General features: G+C 59.6%; 2 protein-coding genes across 2 annotated transcripts; one reads left to right on the top strand and one right to left on the bottom strand.

The window, feature by feature from the left end:
- The first annotated feature begins 213 nt into the window (after positions 1–213).
- Positions 214–2,675, top strand: LOC308190275 (GTPase IMAP family member 1-like). Its single transcript, XM_080581383.1, has 2 exons — positions 214–350; positions 1,056–2,675. The coding sequence occupies exon 2, from the start codon at positions 1,084–1,086 to the stop codon at positions 1,882–1,884; it is 801 nt and encodes a 266-aa protein (XP_080437509.1). The 5' UTR covers positions 214–350; positions 1,056–1,083; the 3' UTR covers positions 1,885–2,675.
- A 9,521-nt stretch (positions 2,676–12,196) lies between these two features.
- LOC308189444 (GTPase IMAP family member 8-like) lies at positions 12,197–23,635 on the bottom strand. Its single transcript, XM_080579487.1, has 4 exons — positions 18,449–23,635; positions 17,155–18,058; positions 16,442–16,463; positions 12,197–15,465 (listed from the first exon to the last, which is right to left on the bottom strand). The coding sequence occupies exons 1-4, from the start codon at positions 18,486–18,488 to the stop codon at positions 13,657–13,659; spliced, it is 2,775 nt and encodes a 924-aa protein (XP_080435613.1). The 5' UTR covers positions 18,489–23,635; the 3' UTR covers positions 12,197–13,656.
- Positions 23,636–23,761: the final 126 nt, after the last annotated feature.

Genomic DNA, 23,761 nt, shown 5'->3' with positions numbered 1-23,761 from the left:
CTGCAGCTGCCTCGTCTCCTGCCCCTTCTTCTCTCAGCGCTCTGCCTCCAGTCATAGCAGCAGGAGAAACTGCTTCAAAATTAAGCGCAGAACATCACTGTAGTTAAATAACTCTGAGGTTGCATTGTTTCCGGAGGAATTACAAGAATTAGCGTTATAGTTGGCTACACCTCCAGAGCTGCACAGAATCGAAACCGAGACGGGGGCTGGTGCGGGAGGAGCCGGTGCTGCCCTGCTGCCATGAGCACAGTTCTCCAGGCTGACAGCGACGCCGTCACCGCTGTCACTTCCTGGTGGCTGTGAGCATCCCGCGGGGACAAGGCAAACGCCAGCGCAGGGCGTGCAGGAAGGTACGGGCGGGAGGCCAGGGGCCACGAGGCTCCGTGCCGGCAGGGAGGGCTTCGGGGGGGCCTGGGGACCGGGCGCAGGGCAGGGGGGCAGGGAAGGGGCTCTTCCCCCTGTCCCCTCCTCTCTCCTCCCCTTCTCCCCACTCCTCGCTCCCCATGCTCAGCATGGGCACAGCACAGACGTCCCCAGCCCCAGGTGCCGGCATGGCCCCAGCCCCAGCCCCAGCCCAGGGGAGCCCCTCAGGATGGTGCTCAGCCCCACGCGGGGCCCCGGCTGCACTGTCACTGCCCCGAGGGTCCCTGCCACCACCTGAGGGGCCCCGCCACCACGCTGCCTTCCCTGCCCGTGATCGTGCACAGACTGAGACTGCCTCCTCGCTGCTCTGTTTCCCTGCAGCACCTCGCGGTTCTGGCTTTTATTTTGCTTTTCTGTTCCTTGCTGCTGTCTGTGCACTGCTGTGGCTGCACACGCTGCAGCGCGATCCAGGGGACCCCGTCTGGCCCGGTGCCACCGCAGCCTGACCCAGCTGCAGCCTCGCAAGCCCTTCCCGCAGCGGGGGCACACAGAGCCCCGCAGCCTCCAGTCGCCAGCAGCGAGGCTTCGAAACCATCCCCGCTTTTAGTGAAAATCCCTTCTGCTGTCGGTAACGCTCCCCGCCTCTGGGTGCCTGCTGACGGAGCCCTGGGCGTCTGCTTTTGTCTCCGCAGCGTGGCCGTGGCCATCCGGCGTGTCTACATGCTGCCCGGGGTCGGCGGGGGCTTGGAGATGAGGCTGATCCTGGCTGGGAAGGCTGGTGGGGGGAAAAGCGCCACGGGGAACACCCTCGTCGGGGAACGTGTCTTTGAGTCCAAGCTGTCCACCCAGCCAGTGACCGTGAGGTGTAAGAAAGCACAAGGGCACTGGGACGGCGAGGACTTCACGGTGGTTGACACGGCCGACATTTTCAACCCAGGAGGTGTCAGAAGCGAGGTGCATCAAGAAATTATCCGCTGCATCAGGCTGTCCTCCCCGGGCCCCCACGCGCTGCTGCTGGTGACCCAGCTGGGCCGATTCACCCAGGAGGACGAGGAGGCCGCAGAGAGACTGCAGGACATCTTTGGAGCTGATGTTTTGGGGCACACAATCGTCATATTCACCCGTGCAGAAGAGCTGGCGGGGCGATCTCTGCACGACTACGTGTCCTGTACTGACAACAAAGCTCTCCGCGAGCTGATCCAGAGGTGCGGGAACAGGTACTGCGGCTTCAACAACCGGGCAGCTGGAGCCGAACGGGACCAGCAGGTCGCGGAGCTGATGGGGATGGTCCGCTGCATGGTGCAGGCAAATGGGGACGGGTACTACAGCAATGAGATGTACCTGGAGCCCGATTTAACAGAAGGGAAGGTGGAGTATCACATGGCGAGGTACAGAGCAGGCAAGATAAAGAAGGTGCGGTTCAGCTGCAGGCCATCCCTGAGAGTTCTCCTGGCTTGTGGGCTGATTGTCCTCATCATTATTGTGATTTCCCTGGGTTTCCTTATTTCACGGCTGCGATGAATCCCAGCACCACAGAACCACTGAACGCCTGGGGCTGGAGGCACCTCTGGACACCGCCTGTTCCATCCCTGCCCAGGCAGGGTCCCCAGCGCTGGCTGCCCAGGACCGTGTCCATTGGGTGTTGGACATTTCCAGGGATGGAGACCCCAGCACGGCTCTGGGCAGCCTGTGCCAGCGCTCAGACACCTGCACAGCAAAAAAAGACTTTTCTGATGTCTCAGTGGGCATCCTTGTGGCTCCAGCAGTGCCCATGCCCTTGTGTCCTGGCCATGGGCACCCCACCAGGTGTTCGCACACAGACGGGATCCCCAAGCCTCCTTCCCCAGGCTCAGCAACCCCAGCTCCCAGCCTCTGCCCGCCTCACAGATGCCTTCCTTTTCCCGGTGTAATGGAACCAACTCTCCCCTGGAAAAGAAGAGGAATTGTCTATTTTAATTGAGCATCCCTTTCATCAGAATCAAAGGAAAGTTGGCAAGTGAAAGTAGCCTTAGGATGTGCTTAGGTGACGTGTGACCATCGATGGATAAAAGGGGTTAGGGTACTTCATCAGGGAACACCACCAAGGACCCCCAAAGAAAGGAAGGCATGCGCAGAAGGGCCTGAAAAAGAGCCATTAAAAATGATGCCACATGAGTACAAAACTCATGTAGATTAGAATGAATATGTATTAGATAGCAGAATAGTTATGAATTTAATGGCTATATGTAGCAAGGAAGTCGACACTGGGTGTGCTTGATCTGTGGAAAATGCACCGAGCTCTGAGGCCTGAATAAAAGCAATCTCTCTCCTGAGCGCGTGTGAATTGGCTTATTGCACACCGGGTAAAGGATCATAGAATCGGAGAACGGCTCGGGTTGGAAGGGACCTTAAAGATCGTCTAACTGCAACCCCCCTGAAACAGACAGGGACGACACCCTCTAGATCAGGTTGCTCCATCTAGATCAGGGCCCCATCCAGCCTGGCCTTGAACACCTCCAGGGATGGGGCATCCACAGCCTCTCTGGGCAGCCTGTGCCAGTGCCTCACTACACTGACAGCGAAGCATTTCCTCCTAATGTCTAGCCTAAAGCTATTTTCTTTTAATTTAACACCATTCCCCCTTGTCCTCTACCACCACCCCCAGATCCTTCTCCTCAGGGCTGCTCTCAATCCATTCCCCATCCAGCCTGGATTTGCGCTTGGAATTTCCTGAGCCCAGCTGCAGGACCTTGCACTTGGCCTTGTTGAACCTCATGAGGTCCGTACAGGCCCACTTCTCAAGCCTGTCCGGATCCCTCTGGATGGCATCCCTTCCCTCCAGCGTGGGGGACAGGGTCAAATGCTTTGCACAAGCCCAGGCAGATGATGTCAGTTGCTCTTCCCCTAGCCAGCAGTGCCGTAACCCTGTCACAGGAGGCCACCAGATTTGTCAGGCATGATATGTCGGATCTGCTCCATGATCTCGCCAGGCATAGAGGTGAGACTGACTGGCCTGTAGACAACCAGGTCTTCCCTTTTCCCCTCTTTCCAAGTGGGGGTTATGTTTTCCCTCCTCCACTTAGTGGGAAGTTCACCGGACTGCCACGACTTCTCAGCTGTGATGGACAGTGGCGTAGCGACTCCATCCAGTCTCGGGGCGTGGGGCCGCTCCACGCCGCTCGTGCTTGGGGCAGCAGCAGCACCGTGGAATTTGCTCAGGGTCTCGCTGTGGAAGTGTCTGTGCTCCCAAACAACCGCTACGCGTATTGAGGCCCTGCTTCCCAGGACGTGGCTGAACATTGCTCATTGATGGGAAGTAGAGAGTAACTGCTTTTCTCTCTCTGTGCTTCCGCACAGCCTTTGCTTTGTTTTTTCTTTTCTTTCCTTTTTTTTTTCCCCTCTCTCTTTTGTATTAAATTAAATCATCCGTATCCCAAGCCTTGAACTCTTTGTGTCACGTTTTCTCCCCCTTCCTCTCTGAGGGAGTGAGAGAGCGGCCGTGGTGGAACTCAGCTGCCCAGCCGAGTAAAACCACCACACTGCAATGTAGGCTATTACTAGGATGGTAAATAACAAGGTGTGCCAGGTCCAGATAGGAAAGCAACCCCTTCCTCCAGCTCAGGGAGGATTTGCAAGTCAAATCCTGAAGTCAAAACAAGCGGTGCCCAGAAGGCGTAGGACCTGACTGAGCAAAAGCTTATCAACCCATTATCTTGGGCTAATTTGGGTTTCTTGGCTGCCAAAGCTCAAGTAGAGTTGAAGCTGGCCAGGAGCATGGGGGACAATAAAAAAGGCTTTTTAAAGTATATTAATGGGAAAAGGAGGACCAGAGCAAACATTGGTCTGACACTTGATGAGGATGGACACCTCACAAACAGGGACATAGACAAAAGAGAGACGTCTAACATAGTACTCGCCCCTGCCTCTGTCTTCAGCACCAGTGGTGGGCTCTGGGGCATCAGCTACCCGCAGCTGGGGGATGGTGACTGCAGGCACGACAAACTCCCGGTTAACCCCAAACTTGTGCAGACTTGCTGCTCCGCCTGGATGCCTCTAAGTCTATGAGGCCTGATGGGATTCATCCCAGAGTACTCAGAGAACTAGCCGATGTCAGCTAGTTCATTGCCATTGCCATTCAGCAACATGAAGTTTAACAAGAGCAAGTGTCAGATTCTGCACCTGGGAAAGGGCAACCCTGGCTATACATAAAGACTGGGGGACGAGGCACTGGAGAGCAGCCATAAGAGAGGGATCTGGGGGGGTTGATTGACAGCAAGCTGAACACGAGCCAGCAGTGTGCCCTGGCAGCCAGAAGGGCCAACTGTATCCTGGGGTGCATCAAGCACAGAATTGCTAGTTGGTCGGGGGAAGGGATCGTCCCGCTCTGCTCTGCAGCCCCACCTGGAGTACTGGGTGCCGTTCTGGGCACCACAGTATAAGAAAGATATAAAACTGTTAAAGAGCGTCCGAAGGAGGGCAATGAAGATGGTAAAGGGTCTAGAGGGGCAGACGTATGAGGTGTGGCTGAAGTTGCTTGGATTGTTCAGCGTGGAGAAGAGATGAGGGGAGGCCTCGTGGCGGCCTGCAGCTCCCTCACGAGGGGAGCGGAGGGGCAGGCGCTGAGCTCTGCTCCCTGGGGACAGCGCCAGGACCCGAGGGAACGGCCCGGAGCTGGGGCAGGGGAGGGTCAGGCTGGGGGTTAGGGAAAGGTTCTGCACCCAGAGGTGGTCGGGCACTGGGACAGGCTGCCCGGGGACAGGGGCACGGCCCCGAGCTGCCGGAGCTCAAGGAGCGTTTGGGCACCGCTGTCAGACATGGCAAGAAAGGGCTTTGGTCCCTTCCAACTCAGGATATTCAATGATTCTATGATTCTATGATACTGCATCACCCAGATTGTTAATGAAGATGTTAATCAGGACTGGGTGAGGAGGCGCAGGATGGGGGCTGTGACCATGCAGGGGACATCAGGTGCCTCCACGGTGTGGGTCCCATCCCTGAGCCGCGGCCCTTGCTGTAGGATTGTACGGGACTCCAACCCTCCCTCCCCTCTGTGCCTGCAGGAGGGGACCCTGCTCTGCTAGTGCTCGAGAAGTGTTTCCAAGTGCTCTTCTTCCTCACCATAGCACACAAGCCTCAACCGTGGCGAGGGGAACCTTGAACTGGGAGCAGGGGGAAGGCAGGGACATTCAGCCTGGTGAGGACGCGGTGGGCAGGGATGGCGAGAAAGGGCTTTGTAATCAGCAAAACCCGCCTAAGGAGGGGCTGCCCAAAGCCTGTGCAGGCGCACAGAGGTGTGGTGTGGGCGCAGCTCCAGCCCTTTTCAGGAAATGAGCCCCGGTGCTGCTGCAGCGCAGAGGAAGCGGGGAGCCCTGCACGCCTGTGGCCTGCTGGGTGACGGGGATGCGGTAGGACATCTCGTGTGGCCACAGGGCACGCAGGCCGATCTGTGAATGGATGGGGGTGGTGAGGTTTGCCTGAGCAGGCTTGCCTCTGCAGACATCTGCCAAACTGGCCTTTCCTGTAAATGCGCTGAGCTCCCACTGCCCTTTTCCAGGGAGAGGGACGAAGAGCACTGCGCTTAGGAAGCTCCAAAGTGCTACTGCTGCCCCAAGCGTGAGCGGCGTGAAGCGGCCCCATGCCCGCAGGGTACGGCCCTGGCTCTCGCAGGACGATGCCCCTGGGTGTCCTGCCTTCGTGGCACTTCCCTGCGGTACCTGCCCTTCTCGGGGCACAGGCCAGCAAGAGCCCTGTACCCGGTGCCCAGCCTGCCCTGCCCCGTGCCCAGCGAGACAGTGCAGAGCTCGGGCAGGCCAAGAGCCGGCATGGCTCTGCCCTCCGCTGTGCTGCTCCCGCTGAGCTGGCGGCTGGGGCGGAAAGCGAAATGTCCCCTGCCCCGTGGCACCCAGGCAGCTCTCGGGGACGTCGGCTGTGGGGAAGGGAGCCGGGGCAGGCACCAGCCCAAGGGCAGGCACCGCGTGGCCCATGGAGCCGCTCAGCTCCCGCAGCTGGCACGGCACGGCTTGGCTTGGCACGGCAAGAAGGGCTTTGCCGTTGTCCTCTCCTGCCACACACATGGATGCACAGGGACCGAGTGCGGGGCCGAAGGATTTTAATGCGTCATATAAGTTAGTAGATGGCACCAAGCTGATGGCACTGCTGGTGCAGTCAGCACAACAGAAGGAAGGGATGCCATCCAAAGGGACCTGGAGAAGCTGGGGATTTGGGCCCATGTGAACCGCATGAGGTTCAACAAGTCCAAGTGCAGGGTGCTGCACCTGGGTAGGGGCAATCCCAGGCGTGAGTACAGACTGGGAGAAGAACTCATTGAGAGCAGCCCTGCAGAGAGGGATTTGGGAGTTCTGGTGGATGGGAAGCTCGACATGAGCCAGCAGTGCGCGCTTGCAGCCCAGAAGGCCAACTGCATCCTGGGCTGCATCAACAGAGGGGTGGGCAGCAGGGGGAGGGAGGGGATTGTCCCCCTTTGTTCTGCCCTCGTGAGGCCTCACTTGGAGCACTGCATCCAGGTTTGGGGCCCCAGCACCAGAAAGATGCGGGGCTGTTTGAGCGGGTCCAGAGGAGGGCCACAAAGATGCTCAGAGGGCTGGAGCACCTCTCCTAGGAAGAAAGGCTGAGAGAGCTGGGACTGATCAGCCTGGAGAAAAGAAGGCTCCGTGGAGACCTCATTGTGGCCTTTCAGTGCTTGAAGGGTTCTTATAAAAGGGATGGAGAGGGACTCTTTACTAGTGCAGATAACGATAGGACAAGGGGGGATGGTTTTAAACTGAAAGAGGGGAGATTTTGATTGGATATTAGAAAGAAATTCTTCACTCAGACGGTGGTGAGGCACTGGCACAGGTTGCCCAGAGAGGTTGTGGATGCCCCATCCCCGGAGGTGTTCAAGGCCAGGCTGGATGGGGCCTTGGCCAGCCTGATCTAGTGGGAGGTGTCCCTGCCCATGGCAGGGGGGTTGGAGTTAGATGACCTTTAAGCTCCCTCCCAACCCCAGACATTCTGTGACTCTGTGATCCTTTACCCGGTGTGCAATAAGCCAATTTGCACGTGCTCAGGAGAGAGATTGCTTTTATTCAGGCCTGAGAGCTCGGTGCATTTTCCACAGATCAAGCACACCCAGTGTCGACTTCCTTGCTACATGTAGACATTAAATTCATAACTATTCTGCTATCTAATACATATTCATTCTAATCCACATGAGTTTTGTACTCATGTGGCATCATTTTTAATGGCTCCTTTTCAGGCCCTTTTGCGCATGCCTTCCTTTCTTTGGGGGTCCTTGGTGGTGTTCCCTGATGAAGTACCCTAACCCCTTTTATCCGCAGATGGTGTAAGAAAAATCTCAATAATTTTCTTAGACAGGACCTTCTATGAAGCTATTTTATTCGTGATTGCAATGGTGGGCATCCTTGTGAGAAAAATCTCAAATAATTTTCACAGTATCACAGTATCACAGATTTCTAGGTTGGAAGAGACCTCAAGATCATCGAGTCCAACCTCCGACCTAACACTAAGTACTCCACTAAACCATATCGCTAAGCTCTACATCTAAACGTCTTTTACAGACCTCCAGGGATGGTGACTCCACCACCTCCCTGGGCAGCCCATTCCAATGCTTAATAACCCTTTCGGTAAAGAAGTACTTCCTAACATCCAACCTAAAACTCCCCTGTCGCAACTTTCGCCCATTCCCCCTCGTCCTGTCACTAGGCACAGGGGAGAATAGACCAACCCCCACCTCTCTACAGCCTCCTTTAAGGTACCTGTAGAGAGCGATGAGGTCGCCCCTGAGCCTCCTCTTCTCCAGGCTGAACAAGCCCAGCTCCCTCAGCCGCTCCTCGTAAGACTTGTTCTCCAGACCCCTCACCAGCTTCGTCGCCTTTCCCTGGACTCGCTCGAGCACCTCCATGTCCTTCTTGTAGCGAGGGGCCCAAAGCTGAACACAGCACTCGAGGTGCGGCCTCACCAGAGCCGAGTACAGGGGGACAATCACTTCCCTAGACCTGCTGGCCACACTGCTTCTTATGCAGGCCAGGATGCTGTTGGCCTTCTTGGCCACCTGAGCACACTGCTGGCTCATATTCAGCTGCCTATCAACCAGTACTCCCAGGGCCTTCTTGGCCAGGCAGCTTTCCAGCCACTCACCTCCCAGCCTGTAGCTCTGCTTGGGGTTGTTGCGCCCCAGGTGCAGGACCCGGCACTTGGCCTTGTTGAACTTCATACAGTTGACCTCGGCCCATCGCTCCAGCCTATCTAGATCCTCCTGCAGAGCCTTCCTGCCCTCGAGCAGATCGACACACGCACTTAGCTTGGTGTCATCTGCAAACTTACTGAGGGTGCACTGGACGCCCTCATCCAGATCATCGATAAAGATATTAAAGAGGACCGGCCCCAGTACCGAGCCCTGGGGGACACCACTAGTGACCGGCCTCCAACCAGATTTGACTCCATTCACCACAACTCTCTGGGCCCGGCCATCCAGCCAGTTTCTAATCCAGCGAAGCGTACGCCAGTCCAAGCCCCGAGCAGCCAGTTTCTTGAGGAGAATGTTGTGGGGAACTGTGTCAAAAGCCTTACTGAGGTCAAGGTAAACCACATCCACAGCCTTTCCCTCATCCACCAAGCGCGTCACTTGGTCATAGAAGGAGATCAGGTTCGTCAAGCAGGACCTGCCTTTCATAAACCCATGCTGACTGGGCCTGATCACCTGCTTGCCCTGCAAGTGCCGCGTGATGACCCTCAAGATAATCTGCTCCATGAGCTTTCCTGGCACTGAGGTCAAACTGACAGGCCTATAGTTCCCTGGGTCTGCCCTGCGGCCCTTCTTATAGATGGGCGTCACATTGGCTAGCCGCCAGTCAACTGGGACCTCCCCTGATAGCCAGGACTGCCGATAAATGATGGTAAGCGGCTCGGCCAGCTCCTCCGCCAGTTCTTTCAGTACCCTCGGGTGCATCCCATCCGGCCCCATCGACTTGCGCACATCCAAGCTCCGTAGCAGGTCGCCAACCATTTCCTCATGGATAGCGAAGGCCACATCCTGCTCCCCATCCCCTTCCACCAGCTCAAGGCACTGGGTATCCAGAGAACAACCGGTATTGCCACTAAAGACTGAGGCAAAGGCGGCATTAAGCACCTCAGCCTTTTCCTCATCCTTAGTAACTAGGTTTCCCCTCGCATCCAGTAAAGGATGGAGATTCTCCTTAGTCCTCCGTTTCGCGTTGATATATTTGTAAAAGGATTTTTTGTTGTCTTTAACGGCAGTAGCCAGGTTGAGCTCCAGATGAGCTTTGGCCTTTCTAATTTTCTCCCTGCACAGCCTCGCTACATCCTTGTAGTCCTCCTCAGTGGCCCGCCCTTTTTTCCAAAGATTATAAACCCTCTTTTTTCTGCTAAGCACAAGCCGCAACTCTCTGTTGAGCCAGGCCGGTCTTCTTCCACGCCGGCTCGTCTTTGGGCACGTGGGGACGGACCGCTCCTGTGCCATCACGATTTCCTTCTTGAGGAGCGCCCAGCCTTCCTGGACTCCTCTGCCCTTCAGAACCGCCTCCCAAGGGACTCGGCCAACCAGCGTCCTGAGCAGCTCAAAGTCAGCCCTCCGGAAGTCCAAGACAGCAGTTTTACTGGTCCCCTTCCTGGCCTCGCCAAGAATAGAGAACTCTACCATTTCGTGGTCACTCTGCCCCAGACAGCTTCCGACCACCACATCTCCCACCAGTCCTTCTCTGTTTGTGAAGAGAAGGTCTAGCGGGGCACCACCCCTGGTAGGTTCGCTGACCAGCTGCGTCAGGAAGCTATCTCCCACGCTCTCCAGAAACCTCCTAGACTGCTTTCTCTGTGCCATGTTGTGTTTCCAGGATATGTCCGGGAAGTTGAAGTCCCCCACGAGGACAAGCGCCGATGATTTTGCAACTTCTGTCAGTTGCCTATAAAACTCCTCATCCGTCTCCTCATCCTGGTTCGGCGGCCTATAACAGACCCCGACCAGAAAGTTAGCCTTGCCGGCCTTCCCGCGGATCCTAACCCACAGGGATTCAACCTTATCATTCCCAGCCTGGAGTTCCACAACATCAACATCAAAAGATTCTCTAATGTAGAGAGCCACGCCACCACCCCCTCTGTGCTGCCTGTCCCTCCTGAAGAGCCGATAGCCAGGCATTGCAGCACTCCAGTCGTGGGAGCGGTCCCACCACGTCTCCGTGATGGCAACCAAGTCGTAGCCTGCCTGCTGCATGATGGCTTCCAGCTCCTCCTGTTTGTTACCCATGCTGCGTGCATTAGTGTAGATGCACTTCAGCTGGGCCATCGCCTTCTTCCCCGGCCTAGCCATTGTTTCCCCCGGCACAGCTCCAACAAGCCTTGTTTGAGCCCCGTCCCCCTTCTTACCTAGTTTAAAGCGCTCTCTATGAGTCCCGCCAGCTCCTGGCCTAGGATCCATTTTCCCCTTGGAGATAGGGACCCGTCTGGGGCCATCAGGCCGGGTGCCGAGTAAAGCTCCTCATGGTGAAAAAAAACAAAATTTCTGTGCTGGCACCAGCCTCTGAGCCACCTATTAACCACGCGAGCTTTCCATGTCCTCTCCGTGCCTCTCCCTTCCCCCGTAGGGATGGACGAAAACACCACCTGCACTCCCGCTCCCTCCACCAATCGTCCCAGCCCCCTATAGTCCTGTTTGATGGCCCTGAGGCTCCTCTTTTCAACATCGTCACTGCCAGCCTGGACTATCAAAAGCGGGTAATAGTCAGAGGGGCGAACCAGGTTTGGAAGCTTCCTGGTAACGTCTCTGACCCTGGCCCCAGGGAGGCAGCAGACTTCCCTATGTGTGGGGTCAGGCCGACAAATAGGGCCCTCCGTTCCCCTGAGGAGGGAGTCGCCCACAACAATCACCCTTCTTTCTTTCTTGGTGGAGGCAGTCCTGAGACGTGGAGTCAACTTCCTCACCTCAGGCAGCCTCCCGGGTAGGCTTCCTACCTCATCCTCACCCACCGGTCTCTCGAGCTCCAGGGCCTCAAACCTATTGTTCAAGGGCACCTGGGAAGGCGGCACCGGAAGGGGAGGGCATCTCCTGCGAGGTCGAGCAGGGACCTGTCTCCATTCCTCCTCAACTCGCAGGTCCCCTCCCTCTGCCCGATGGCGACAGGGCAGGGGGCCCACCCCCCTTTGGAGCGTCTCACCCTGGTCCCTCTCCCTCTGGTCCTGCAGGGAGTCGCTCCACCAGTCTATCTCCCGCTCGCACTCCCTGATATCCCTCAACCTCTGCACCTCCTCCTTGAGCTCCGCCACCATGCGGACCAGGTCGTCCACCTGCCCGCACCTCACGCAAGCAGTCTCCCTGCCTCCCGCCGATGGCAGCAAGAGGCTCATACACTCCCCGCATCCGGAGACCTGAACTGCCGCATGTTTGGGCGGGCAGTCGGTCTGGGTGTGCACTGACTTCCTAGAGAAGGCACCGTGCCTGGTGGAGACCATTGTAGCCCAGCTGACAGGAGAGTGCCGTTAGAGGAGTTGTCCCTATGGGCGGGTGTGAGCGCTCCGCCCTGCCTGCCCGCCCTGCCCGCGCCAACTGCCTCGCTAACTGCCGCGTCACTCCCTGTTTGCCGGCCCTGGTCGCTCGCGCTCCCTAAGGGCTGCCTTTGCACGGCCGGGGGGAGGAGCTGTCGCTGACGCTGCTGGCCCCGCCTACGCCTCGTCAGCCTCCCTCACGAGGGCTGCCGGTGCCTGGCGGCTCCCTCACGTAGGCTCGATGCCCGAAAAATAGCCCTGCCTGTCCCGATCCCGCGCTCCGCTGCAGCACGCGTCTGCCCCGGAGCCGGTCACCTCGGCAAGTGGCTCGGCAAATTTTCTTCAGACAGGACCTTCTATGAAGCTATTTTATTTGCGATTGCAATGGTGGGCGTCCTGTCAATCAGGAGCGCATTTTAGTAAACAAATCATAACCTTTTATTGCCTATTACCCAACACCTGATCACCTCCCCTGTTTCCTCACTGGCTGAGTACTACAGGTTCACAAGCTACTCGACGCTCCTCTATACCATATGTGTACAATTTTTCTTTTTTTTCCACCCTTTAATTTCTCCCTTTTCCTTTTTTTTTTCTTTCTTACGTTTTGAGAACCTGTGATCTTTGTTTTACTGTTCCCACACTGCTCATCCTGTTTTTCTCAAGCTTCCTCCTTATTTTGAAACAGTGAGGCCTTCTACTGTCCACTTACCTACTTAGCATTTCTCCTTATCATGACTACACAACTACCTTGGAATAAAAACACGTAATTCTCTACTGCAAAAACACTACTTAGCTTCTCACATCGTGCAAGCAGGAGCGCACAGTACAAGTTTACCATAACCCTATATCCCCTATTACCTGACACCTGATTTCTCCCATTTCCTCACTGGCTGAGCACTGCAGGTTCACAACCTACTTGACGCCCTTCTATACTACATAGGTACAATTTTATTTGACCAGCCATTAATTTCTCCCTTTCCTTTTTTTCCTTCTTCTCTTGTGACTAGAGGGCCCGTGATTCTTGTTTTTACTTATTTCGTACTGCTCATCCTGTTTTTCTGAGCTATCCTCCTTATGTTGGGACAGTGGGACCTTCCCCTTATCTGCTTGACTAGCGCTATGCTACTGTCATGCCTGCACGATCACTTTTGAATATGCAAGGTTAGTGGATATTCCACTGCAAAAACAACTTCTATTGCAAAAACACAACGTTGTTTCTCAAAACGGCCACACGTCACCTAAGCACAACCTAAGGCTACTTGCTATTGGCAACTTTCCTTTGTTTCTTCCAGAAGGAGCATTTTGTCCCTGATCAAAGGGAGCCTAGGTTAAAAGATAAACATATTTTTTGTCCTGTACTTCATATATGGTAACTGATTAAAGGGATGCTCAATTAAACATAGACAATTCCTCTTCTTTTCCAGGGGAGAGTTGGTTCCATTGCATCTGGACATGGAGGCATCTGCAAGACGGGCAGAGGCTGGGAGCTGGGGCTGCTCAGCCCGGGGAAGGGGGCTCGGGGGTTCCGTCTGTATTTGTGAACGCCTGGTGGGGTGCCCAGAGGCAGGACACAAGGGCATGGGCACTGCTGGAAGCACAAGGATGCCTGGTGAGACATCAGAAAAGTCTTTTTTTGCTGTGTGGGTGTCTGAGCGCTGGCACAGGCTGCCCAGAGCCGTGCTGGGGTCTCCATCCCTGGAGATGTCCAACACCCAATGGACACGGTCCCGGGCAGCTGGAGTGGTGTGCAGAGGTGCCTCCAGCCCCAGGCGTTCAGTGGTTCTGTGGTGCTGGGATTCATCACTCCCACCAAATAAGAAAAATAATGAAAACCACCGCAATGGCAAGGAGAATCATCCCACGAATCACAATATCTCTCCTGTAAGAGTGAGTGAGAAACTCACTACTTTTCCTGCCTGCTCTGTACCTCGCCATGTGATACTCCACCTTCCCTTCTGTTAAATCGGGCTCCAGGTACATCTCATTGCTGTAGTACCTGTCCCCATTCGCCTGCACCATGCAGCGGACCATCCCCATCAGCTCCGCGACCTGCTGGTCCCGTTCGGCTCCAGCTGCCCGGTTGTTGAAGCCGCAGTACCTGTTCCCGCACCTCTGGATCAGCTCACGGAGAGCCCTGTTTTCGGAATACTCACTACTTTTCCTGCCTGCTCTGTACCTCGCCATGTGATACTCCACCTTCCCTTCTGTTAAATCGGGCTCCAGGTACATCTCATTGCTGTAGCAACCGCCCCCATTCGCCTGCACCATGCAGCGGACCATCCCCATCAGCTCCGCGACCTGCTGGTCCCGTTCGGCTCCAGCTGCCCAGTTGTTGAAGCCGCAGTACCTGTTCCCGCACCTCTGGATCAGCTCGCGGAGAGCTTTGTTGTCAGTACAGGACACGAAGTCGTGCAGAGATCGCCCCGCCAGCTCTTCTGCACGGGTGAATATGACGATCGTGTGCCCCAAAACATCAGCTCCAAAGATGTCCTGCAGTCTCTCTGCAGCCTCCTCGTCCTCCTGGGTGAATCGGCCCAGCTGGGTCACCAGCAGCAGCGCGTGGGGGCCCGGGGAGGACAGCCTGATGCAGCGGATAATTTCTTGGTGCACCTCATCACTGGCATCACTTGGGTTGAAAATGTCGGCCGTGTCAACCACCGTGAAGTCCTCGCCGTCCCAGTGCCCTTGTGCTTTCTTACACCTCACGGTCACTGGCTGGGTGGACAGCTTGGACTCAAAGACACGTTCCCCGACGAGGGTGTTCCCCGTGGCGCTTTTCCCCCCACCAGCCTTCCCAGCCAGGATCAGCCTCATCTCCAAGCCCCCGCCGACCCCGGGCAGCATGTAGACACGCCGGATGGCCACGGCCACGCTGCGGAGACAAAAGCAGACGCCCAGGGCTCCGTCAGCAGGCACCCAGAGGCTGGGAGCGTTACCGACAGCAGAAGGGATTTTCACTAAAAGCGGGGATGGTTTCGGAGCCTCGCTGCTGGCGACTGGAGGCTGCGGGGCTCTGTGTGCCCCCGCTGCGGGAAGGGCTCGGGAGGCTGCAGCTGGGTCAGGCTGCGGTGGCACCGGGCCAGATGGGGTCCCCTGGATCGCGCTGCAGCGTGTGCAGCCACAGCAGTGCACGGACAGCAGCAAGGAACAGAAAAGCAAAACAAAAGCCAGAACTGCGAGGTGCAGCGGGGAAACAGAGCAGCGAGGAGGCAGTCTCAGTCTGTGCACGATCACGGGTGGGGAAGGCAGCGTGGTGGCGGGGCCCCTCAGGTGGCAGCAGGGACCCTCGGGGCAGTGACACTCGTGCAGCCAGGGCCCCGCGTGGGGCTGAGCACCATCCTGAGGGGCTCCCCTGGGCTGGGGCTGGGGCTGGGGCCATGCCGGCACCTGGGGCTGGGGACGTCTGTGCTGTGCCCATGCTGAGCATGGGGAGCGAGGAGTGGGGAGAAGGGGAGGAGAGAGGAGGGGACAGGGGGAAGAGCCCCTTCCCTGCCCCCCTGCCCTGCGCCCGGTCCCCAGGCCCCCCCGAAGCCCTCCCTGCCGGCACGGAGCCTTGTGGCCCCTGGCCTCCCGCCTGTACCTTCCTGCACGCCCTGCGCTGGCGTTCGCCTTGTCCCCGCGGGACGCTCACAGCCACCAGGAAGTGACAGCGGTGACGGCGTCGGTGTCAGCCTGGAGAACTGCGCTCATGGCAGCAGGGCAGCACCGGCTCCTCCCGCACCAGCCCCCATCTCGGTTTCGATTCTGTGCAGCTCTGGAGGTGTAGCCAACTATAACGCTGATTCTTGTAATTCCTCCGGAAACAATGAAACCTCAGAGTTATTTAACTACTGTGATGTTCTGCGCTTAGTTTTGAAGCAGTTTCTCCTGCTGCTGTGACTGGAGGCAGAGCGCTAAGAGAAGAAGGAGCAGGAGACGAGGCAGCTGCAGCCTGGATTGTGGTCAGGGGCTGGGACGGACCCCGCACACTGCTCAGGGCTGGGACTGATCCCGCACACCGCTCGGGGCTGGGACAGACCCTGCACGCCTCTTAAGTGTTGCAAAGGTTGCAAGTGACAAATCTGAATTTCCCTGCCGCTATCTTGTACTTCCTTCTCCCCACACTCGTGGTTCTCCCTGGCTCCGCAGGCACCTGCAGAGCTGGCAGTGATGCTGCCGGGGCACTGCGGGGCTCCTCGCCGGGTGCCTCCAGCCCCAGGTCCTGCTCTCACACCTCCAACCCCTGCTCCCACACCCCTGGGGCTCCCCACCAACAGGTCAGTGATCCCAGCAAAACATGAAACTGCACACAAGTGCAGAGCAGCCCGTGTTCCTGAAGGCAGGGAGGTGTGCATGACAAATGGAGACTGTGCCTGCGTGCAGCTCCACAGCACGTCAGCCCAGGGAGAGTACAACCGCAGTGGGATGGCACCTCATCCTGTGTCACGGCACTTCCCTGTCAAAGTTCATGGTGGTTTCAGATGCTCAGAACTGCTGCTGCCAGGGATATTTCCGCCGTCCCTGCACATGTGACCAACCTGTCCCACCTGTCCCTAGGATGCTCTTTGCCCTGGGTCCTCTCTCAGGGACGTGGATCCCCAGGTACCTGCTCATATGGCTCCAGTCCCCTGAGAAACAACAGCAGCACCTGAAGGGCAGCAGGAAGAAGGGCTGGCTCCCTTGGTGTCCCTGCCAGGGTCCCTCGATGTCCCTGCTGGGCCAGCTGGCACCTGGCCCATTGCCCCGTGCCCCTTGTCCTTCACCCCCCCACCCCCCACCCCCGTGCCAGGCCAAGGTGGCTCCCCAAATCCCATGCCAGCCTGCGGGGACATGAGGTGAGCTCAGACCATGGCAGTGAGGGGAATGTGACCAGTTCTGTCCTCGCCCTGCTGCCCCCAGAGCTGCTCAGGGATGGGTCCCCTCTGGTGGGTGCTGCTCCGCTCCGCCTGGATGCTCTGCGCTCTCCTGGCAGCACCCAGGGCTGCCCCACAGCTCAATGCAGGGGACAAGGGCATTTCCTAGGAGGCACTGCCTGGCTCTGGCCCTGCGCGTCCCCAGGTCCGCAGCCGTCCCTGCAATGCCCCGGGCACATCCCTGGCATCGGGATGGAGACAAAGCAGAAACCGCTCAGCAGCCGCAAGCTTTGTGCTGCAGTTTCGCACCGAGAGGCACAGCCCATGTGGGGACTGCGGTGCTGTTAGAGGGGGAATCAGCTGCTTGCCATGTTGTTAAGCAACACAGTGCAATGACCTGGGAAAAGAAATACAGCACAGTGTATTCTCGTTCTATTCTTGCTTCTAGCACAAGAAGTGGTTTTACAGCCGGACAATTGCCCTCCAACCACTGCGGCACGCCTGCCACAGAAAGCGCGCAATGTGCAGGACCACTGCCCAGGTGAAGCAGCAGCAGCAGCACAGGAACCGCATGCATCGTGTGCAGCACAGCCCCTGCACACACCGCGTGAGCCACCCCAGGCACCCGTCTCTTGATGCTCCTTGTTGGCCCTGCAATTGCTGCTCCACTTGCTTCGCGAGGTGCTTGCACTTCTCTTCGAAATCCACGTCGTTGCAGCTGAGGAGCCGCGTGGCCTGGGAGTAGAGCTCGTTCGTGTAATGGGCGCCCTGGTTCTCCTCCAGCACCTTCTGCACCAGCACCATCAGGTCCTCGACCTGGGCTTCGCGCTCGGCGCCAGCCGCCCGGTTGCTGAAGGCGCAGCACCGTCCCCCGCAGGCCTGGAGCAGCTCCCACAGGGCGGCGTTGCTGGGGTGCGCCACGTAGTGCTGCAGGGAGCCGCCCCCCAGGTCCTCCTTGCGGGTGAAGAGGATGACGGTGTGCCTCGCAGCCTCGTGCCCCAGCACCCGCCACACTTGTTGGGCGGCCTCCTCGTCCTCCTGCGTGAAGCGGCCCAGCTGGGTCACCAGCACCAGGACGTGCGGCCCCGGCGCCGACAGCAGCAGGCAGCGGGCAAGCTCGTAGCAGGACCGGGCGCTGTGCTCCGGTGAGTCAAACATGTTGGGGGTGTCGGTGACCACCACCCTGTGGCCCTGCCAGAGCCGGCTCTCCTGGGCACACGTCTGCGTCACCGCCCATGGCGCCAGGCGCGACTCGAAGGCCGCCTGCCCCAGGATGGTGTTCCCCGTTGCGCTTTTCCCTCCACCAGTCTTCCCGACGAGTACCAGGCGCAGCTCCGGCTCCCCCATGTGCTCCTGTGTCCCCTGGCCTGCTGGCATCAGTGAGGGGAAAGGCTCAGCGAGAGAGCAGCCGCATGAAAAGCCCTGGCTGGGGTGGGTCATGCATGGAAACAGCCCGGCACAGGGGCACAGAGCTGCCTGTGCCACCCCAGGGCTGCCTGTGCCACCCCAGGGATGCTCTTACCTCCCCAGGGGTACCCGTGACACCCCAGGGATACCCGCGCCATCCCAGGGATGCCTGTCCCCCCTCCACGTGCATGGCACCGCTCGGCACATGCCGTGTCCCCACCTGCTCTGTCCCCAAAACCCCTCCCAGCAGGGAGACTGCCTGGAGAGCCTGGTCCCTGCAGTGGCACGAGGACACCGATCCCCCCTGCGAGGGGGCTCTGGGACAGGGCAGTGCCTGGCCCTTGCACACTTACCGTGACGCTCACTGTGATCCTCCCGGGGGCCGCTCGCCATCGTGCTCTGCCGGAGTGTCAGTGCAGGAAGGGTGATGCCGGAGCCGGGTCACAGGCTGCAGGGGGACAGACAGCAAACACACGTGCAGGGTGAAGGATTTACCGCTGGGCTTGGGGGATAAGGGCACTGGCAGGCTGTGACAAAGCCCTTGAGAAGACCGAGCCTGCAGTGCCAGCCCAGCCAGCAGTGGGCTTGGCCAGGGACCATTCGCCCCGTGGGTGAGCAACGCTGGCTGCTCCCGATCCCTGCGTTCAGAAGCAGCCCCCCAGGGATCTGCTGCACGCTTTCTGTGCTGCTGAGCTGTGACTCTGGAGCCGTGCAGTGCACTGGGGAGCAAAGTCGATGAGCACCAAGCCCCGGCACCTACCCATGGCTCCAGGCGCAGGAGTGTCCCTGGGCAGGAGGTGCTCGTGCCCGGACCCAGCTTTCAGTTTGGGGCTGCGGGGGCAGGAGCTGAGTGCAGCAGGGCTGGGTGCAAGGTTCACGGGGCGGGGGCTCTGCAAGGACAGCCCAGAGACACTCGTGGGGGGCACGGAGCTGTGGGGGAGCAGTGGGGGGCGGTTTGCTGCATGCTCTGCAGGACGCACCCAGCCCCAGCTGCAAACACCAAGGGTCCTGCAAACAGGCTTTTCCCGTAAATGCGCTGAGCTCCCAGTGCGCTATTCCGGGGAGCAGGACTAAGGGCAATGTCCTGAGAAAATTCCACGGTGCTGCTGCTGCCCCAAGCATGAACGGCGCGGAGCAGCCCCGCTCCCCCCGACCGTGGCCCTGGGCTCTTACAGGACAACGTCCCCCAGCGTCCCACCTTTGCAGCCCTGCGGTTCGGTACCCACATGGCCCCAGGCACGCAGCAGCCCCGAGCATGCAGCAGCCCTGGAGAACGCTGCTCCCGGCGCCCTGCAGCACGCCCTGCACATGTCCCTGCACGCAGGACGAGCTCCAAAGGTGGGCCCGGGGGCGGGCAGGGGCTCCCCGCACCACGATGACTCCACGCACATCTCCACGGCAGAGCTGCGGTCTCCAAAGGTGCCCACTCGCAAGCTGCTCGCAGGAGCTGCTCCCATGGCAGCTCCCAGCTGGAAGATTTCCTCTTGTGCCCAAAATCACTGGGAAAGCTCAATCTGTGCAAATGAGGGAAAACATGTCCTGGAAATAAACCTCACCGGTCATGAGGTTAACGAGGCAATGAGGTGCAGCCCCCTAACAGAGGAGTTTTGGTCTGATGCGCATGCAAATACAGCCGGAGGCCCCCTTTTCCACCCGGGCTGTGGTGTGTGAGGCCGCACTCTCCTGCGCCGGGGACATTTTGTGGCACAGCACAAAGCGGTGTTCAACCCCTGCCCGGCCCCTCCGCTAACCCCAGGTCCCTTGCAGGAGGCAGGGAGCCCCCTCCTCCGGCCCCTGTGTGCCACAGCCCCAGCACGCTGCTCGTGCTTTGGCCTGAGACACTCGAGCACCACTTTGTGCTCGGGGCCATCCATACAGGGCGGCAGCTTCGGACCCCTGTGGGTGCCTGGGCACCAACCGCCCATGGCTCTGCGGCTCCCTGTGGGCGTGCAGTCCCCGTGGCGCCGCGGTGTGCCTGTTCGCTCGCCTTCACCCGTGGGCACGCTGTCCCGCAGCTCGCCTTGATCTGCTGCTGGTGTTCGGCTGCGCGCCTCCTTCACGTCCCCTTCCTGCTCCCCAGCGCCGTCCCTCCTGGGACGCTTTTGCTTTCGGTGGGTTTGCAGCCTTTGGGTCTGCGAACCTCCCGTGCTCCTGCTTCAGGCACCTCCTCGCCCCCCTCCTCATCCCCGCAGGGGCTCGGGCACTCTTCCTCCCCATCCTCTTCCTCTCGGCCGCACGTCCCCAGCCCGGCCAGCTCGGGATGCCCGCGGGGCTGCCCCTGGCTGCTGGGGGGTCCGCACGGTGTCTGCTGGGGAGCTTTGGGGGGGGGTTCCTGGGGCAGAGCTGCCGTGCCACAGCCACGGGGCATCCGCCACCCGGGTCCAGCCTCGCCCACGGGTGCTCCAGCACGGGGGGCACAGCCCCGGTCCCGTTCCCCTGCTCGCCCGCTGACCGGCGTCCAACCCCCAGACCCCGGTACCGCCCGGTCCCGGTACCCCGCCGGTTCCCTCACCTGCTTGGCTCCGGTACCCGCCGGCCGCCCAAAGCCGCCGGCGCTCAGCGGGACCGGGAGCGGAGCCCGGGTGCGCAGCGGCGGCCGCGGAGCTCCCGGAGCGGAGCCGCGACCCCCTGCGTCGGTGCGGGGAACGGCACCGGGAGCCGGGCACCGGGAGCCGGGCACCGGGGGTCAGGGACACCGGCACCGGGACCGGGGTCACCGGGACATTGCGACACTGGGTGTCACCTGGGGCACTGGGGGCACTGGGACACGGGGATCTGTGACACAGGGACGTGAGGGCTGGGGACATCGGGACATGGGGACACCGGGTGTCGGGGACATGGGGACTGGGGACGTTGGGACAAAGGGACATCGGGGCATGAGGACACCAGGTGTCGGGGACATGGGGACTGGGGACATTGAGACACCGAGACCTGTGACACAGGGACATTGGGAATGGGGACATTGGGACACAGGGACCTGTGACACAGGGACATGGAGACTGGGGACGTTGGGACTGGGTGCGTTGCAACATGAGGACACTAGGTGTCAGGGACATGTGGACCCGAGGAAATTGAGACACGGGGACCTGTGACACAGGGACGTGATGACTGGGGACATGGGGACACTGGGTGTCAGGGACCTGGGAACATTGGGACACAGGGACCTGGGACACAGGGACATGGGGACTGGGGACGCTGGGACAAAGGGACATTGGGGCATGAGGACAGCAGGTGTCAGGAACACGGGGAGCCGAAGACCTTGAGGCACAGCCACCTGTGACACAGGGACATGGGGACCGGGGACATCGGGACATGAGGACACTAGGTGTCAGGGACATGGGGACTTGGGGACATTGAGACATCGAGACCTGTGACACAGGGATATGGGGACTGGGGACATGGGGACACGGTGTCAGGGACCTGGGGACCTGGGGACATTGGGGCACAGGGATCTGTGACACAGGGACATTGGGAATGGGGACACTGGGACACAGGGACAGGAAGACACTGGGACACCGGGTGTCAGGAACCTCTGGCCGCAGGGAGCAGCACCATGGCAGCGGCTGCCCAGCCGGCATCTTGGGGAGGCGGAGGAGAGCTCCTGACATCTCTTGTGACCATGGCTAGAGGGACCCCAAAGGCTTCAGCCTCTGAAGCCTGGTGATGCCCGAGGACAAACCAGCACGAGGGCCAGGGGCTGCCAAGGCAAGGCTTTAAATTAAAGGCTGAGGAGCAAACCTCCTGTTCTGGCCAGAACCTGGCTCCCTTGGGGCTCTGGCAGAGCCCTGCCGTGTCCATCACCTCTGAGGCACCTCGGAGGTCACAGCAGTGCCACACACCCAGCATGTGTGCTCTGAGAGCACATTTAAGAAAGGAGAAAAAAATACCAAAACCCTGCTACACTACAGCAGCTGGGAGAGAGGAGTGAGAAGCAGCCCTGCAGCCCCCAGGGGAGCGTGGCAGGAGGGCAGGAGGTGCTCCAGGCACACAGCACAATTCCCCTGCAGCCTGTGGAGAGGCCCCTGGTGGAGCAGGCTGTCCCCCTGCACCCACGGGTCCCACACGGAGCAGATCTCCACGCTGCAGCCCGTGGAGGAGCCCCCGGTGGAGCAGGTGGATGTGGCCTGGAGGAGGCCGCGGCCCGTGGAGACCCCCCGCAGGAGCAGGCCCCGGGCCGGAGCTGCAGCCCGTGGAGAGGAGCCCCCGCAGGAGCAGGGGGTCTGGGGGGAGCTGCCGCCCGTGGGGGACCCGTGCTGGAGCAGTTTGCTCCTGGGGGATGGACCCCGTGGGACGGAGCCGTGTGGGAGCAGTTCTTGAGGAGCTGCTGCCTGTGGGCAGCCCACGAGGGATCAGTTCGGGGAGGACGGCATCCCGTGGGAGGGACCCCACGGGGAGCAGGGGCAGGTGAAGAAGCAGCAGGGACGAAGCGTCAGGGACTGACCGCAGCCCCCAGTCCCCTGTGCTGCTTGGGCGGGGGGGGGGAGAGAAGAGGGTGTGTGTGTGGAAGGTGTTTGTAGTCTGCTTGTAGTTTCTCACTGCTCTGTTCCACTAGTGATAGGCAATAAATTACATTAATCTCCCTACTTCGAGTCTGTTTTGCCCATGACGATAATCGTTGAGTGATCTCCCCGTCCTTATCTCAGCCCCTGAGCCCTTTCCGTTGTATTTTCCCTTTCCCTTTGATTAGGGGCAGTCAGAGAGCAGTTGTGCGGGAGCTCAGCGGCCCAGCAGGGTAAAAGCACCCCACACAGGCCTCGTGGTGGGCAGTCAGTGGCCACCAAACTTCGGGCCACAAGGGCTCTAAGCCCGTCCTTCCCTGCACTCGGGGATTCGTGGCTCGCGTTGCTGCTGACGGGGACGGGCCTCATGTGGTGTGAGGGTGTCCTAGGCGGGCACGGCCTACCCCAGAACACCCTCCTGAGCACTGAGCTCGTTCCTTTTGCCATTGGGGGAAAACAGAGAAAGCCAAAGTCAATAAAATGCAGTCGAGGTGGAAGCGTCTCCAGCCTCCCTCTGCCGGGACAGGCACAGGCCGAAGGGCAATGGCAGCTCCCAGGCCCCGAGCGCTGCCTCGGATCCGCTCCTGCCCCCGGCCACATAACCAGCAGGGGACGGCCGTGAGCTGGGGGGGACACAGGAGCAGAGCCAGGACCCCTCTGTCACGTTCTCCCCACACTCCCACCTCTTGTCACAGCCCAGGGCTCACCACATCAGGCAGGACACCCGGCATGTGCCCGTGGAGCGGTGCTGGCTGCTGTGCCAAGCCCACGTACGGCTCATGCTGGGGTGTCCCCGCTCCCGGCTGGCATTCTCAACATCCATCCATCTTTTGGGACAGCGGAGGATCTGCAGGGGCCGGCTGGGGATGCAGCGTGCGCTCTGCTCACCGCCGTGCCGAGGCCGGCCGAGTCCTGCAGCAGCGACAGCCGCTGGCCCGGGTGAGGGCAGGATGGGAGCAACACCTGCAAGGGGCAAGGCTGAGCTGGGAATGGGCTCCCCGGCACACATGGGGCCGTCGCTCACCCCTGGTGCAGGCGCATGAGCAGCTCCGTCCTTGGTGAGCATCTCTGCAGCCCCCCCCCGGGCAGCAGCGATGTTTTGGAGGGCCCTGGGAAGGCGTGGGTGAGCCCTCACGAAACTCCCCAGGTTCCCAGCAAGATGGAGAC

This window comes from Anser brachyrhynchus (assembly GCF_964034855.1).
Source record: "Anser brachyrhynchus genome assembly, chromosome: 2".
NCBI lineage: Eukaryota > Metazoa > Chordata > Aves > Anseriformes > Anatidae > Anser > Anser brachyrhynchus.
Note: the sequence above shows the minus strand (reverse complement) of the source record. Positions and strands in the feature narration are given on the sequence as shown.

Bases quoted from the DNA above. Each gene is read 5' to 3' on its own strand.
- LOC308190275 (XM_080581383.1), top strand. From the start codon at position 1,084: ATGCTGCCCGGGGTCGGCGGGGGCTTGGAGATGAGGCTGATCCTGGCT.
- LOC308189444 (XM_080579487.1), bottom strand. From the start codon at position 18,488: ATGGCGAGCGGCCCCCGGGAGGATCACAGTGAGCGTCACG. The intron at 16,464-17,154 runs GTAAAACCACTT...GTTGTTTCTCAG, and splicing joins TGGAGGGCAATTGTCCGGCT to GGGACTGGAGCCATATGAGC. The intron at 15,466-16,441 runs GTACCTGGGGAT...CGCGGGGACAAG, and splicing joins GACTGGAGCCATATGAGCAG to GCGAACGCCAGCGCAGGGCG.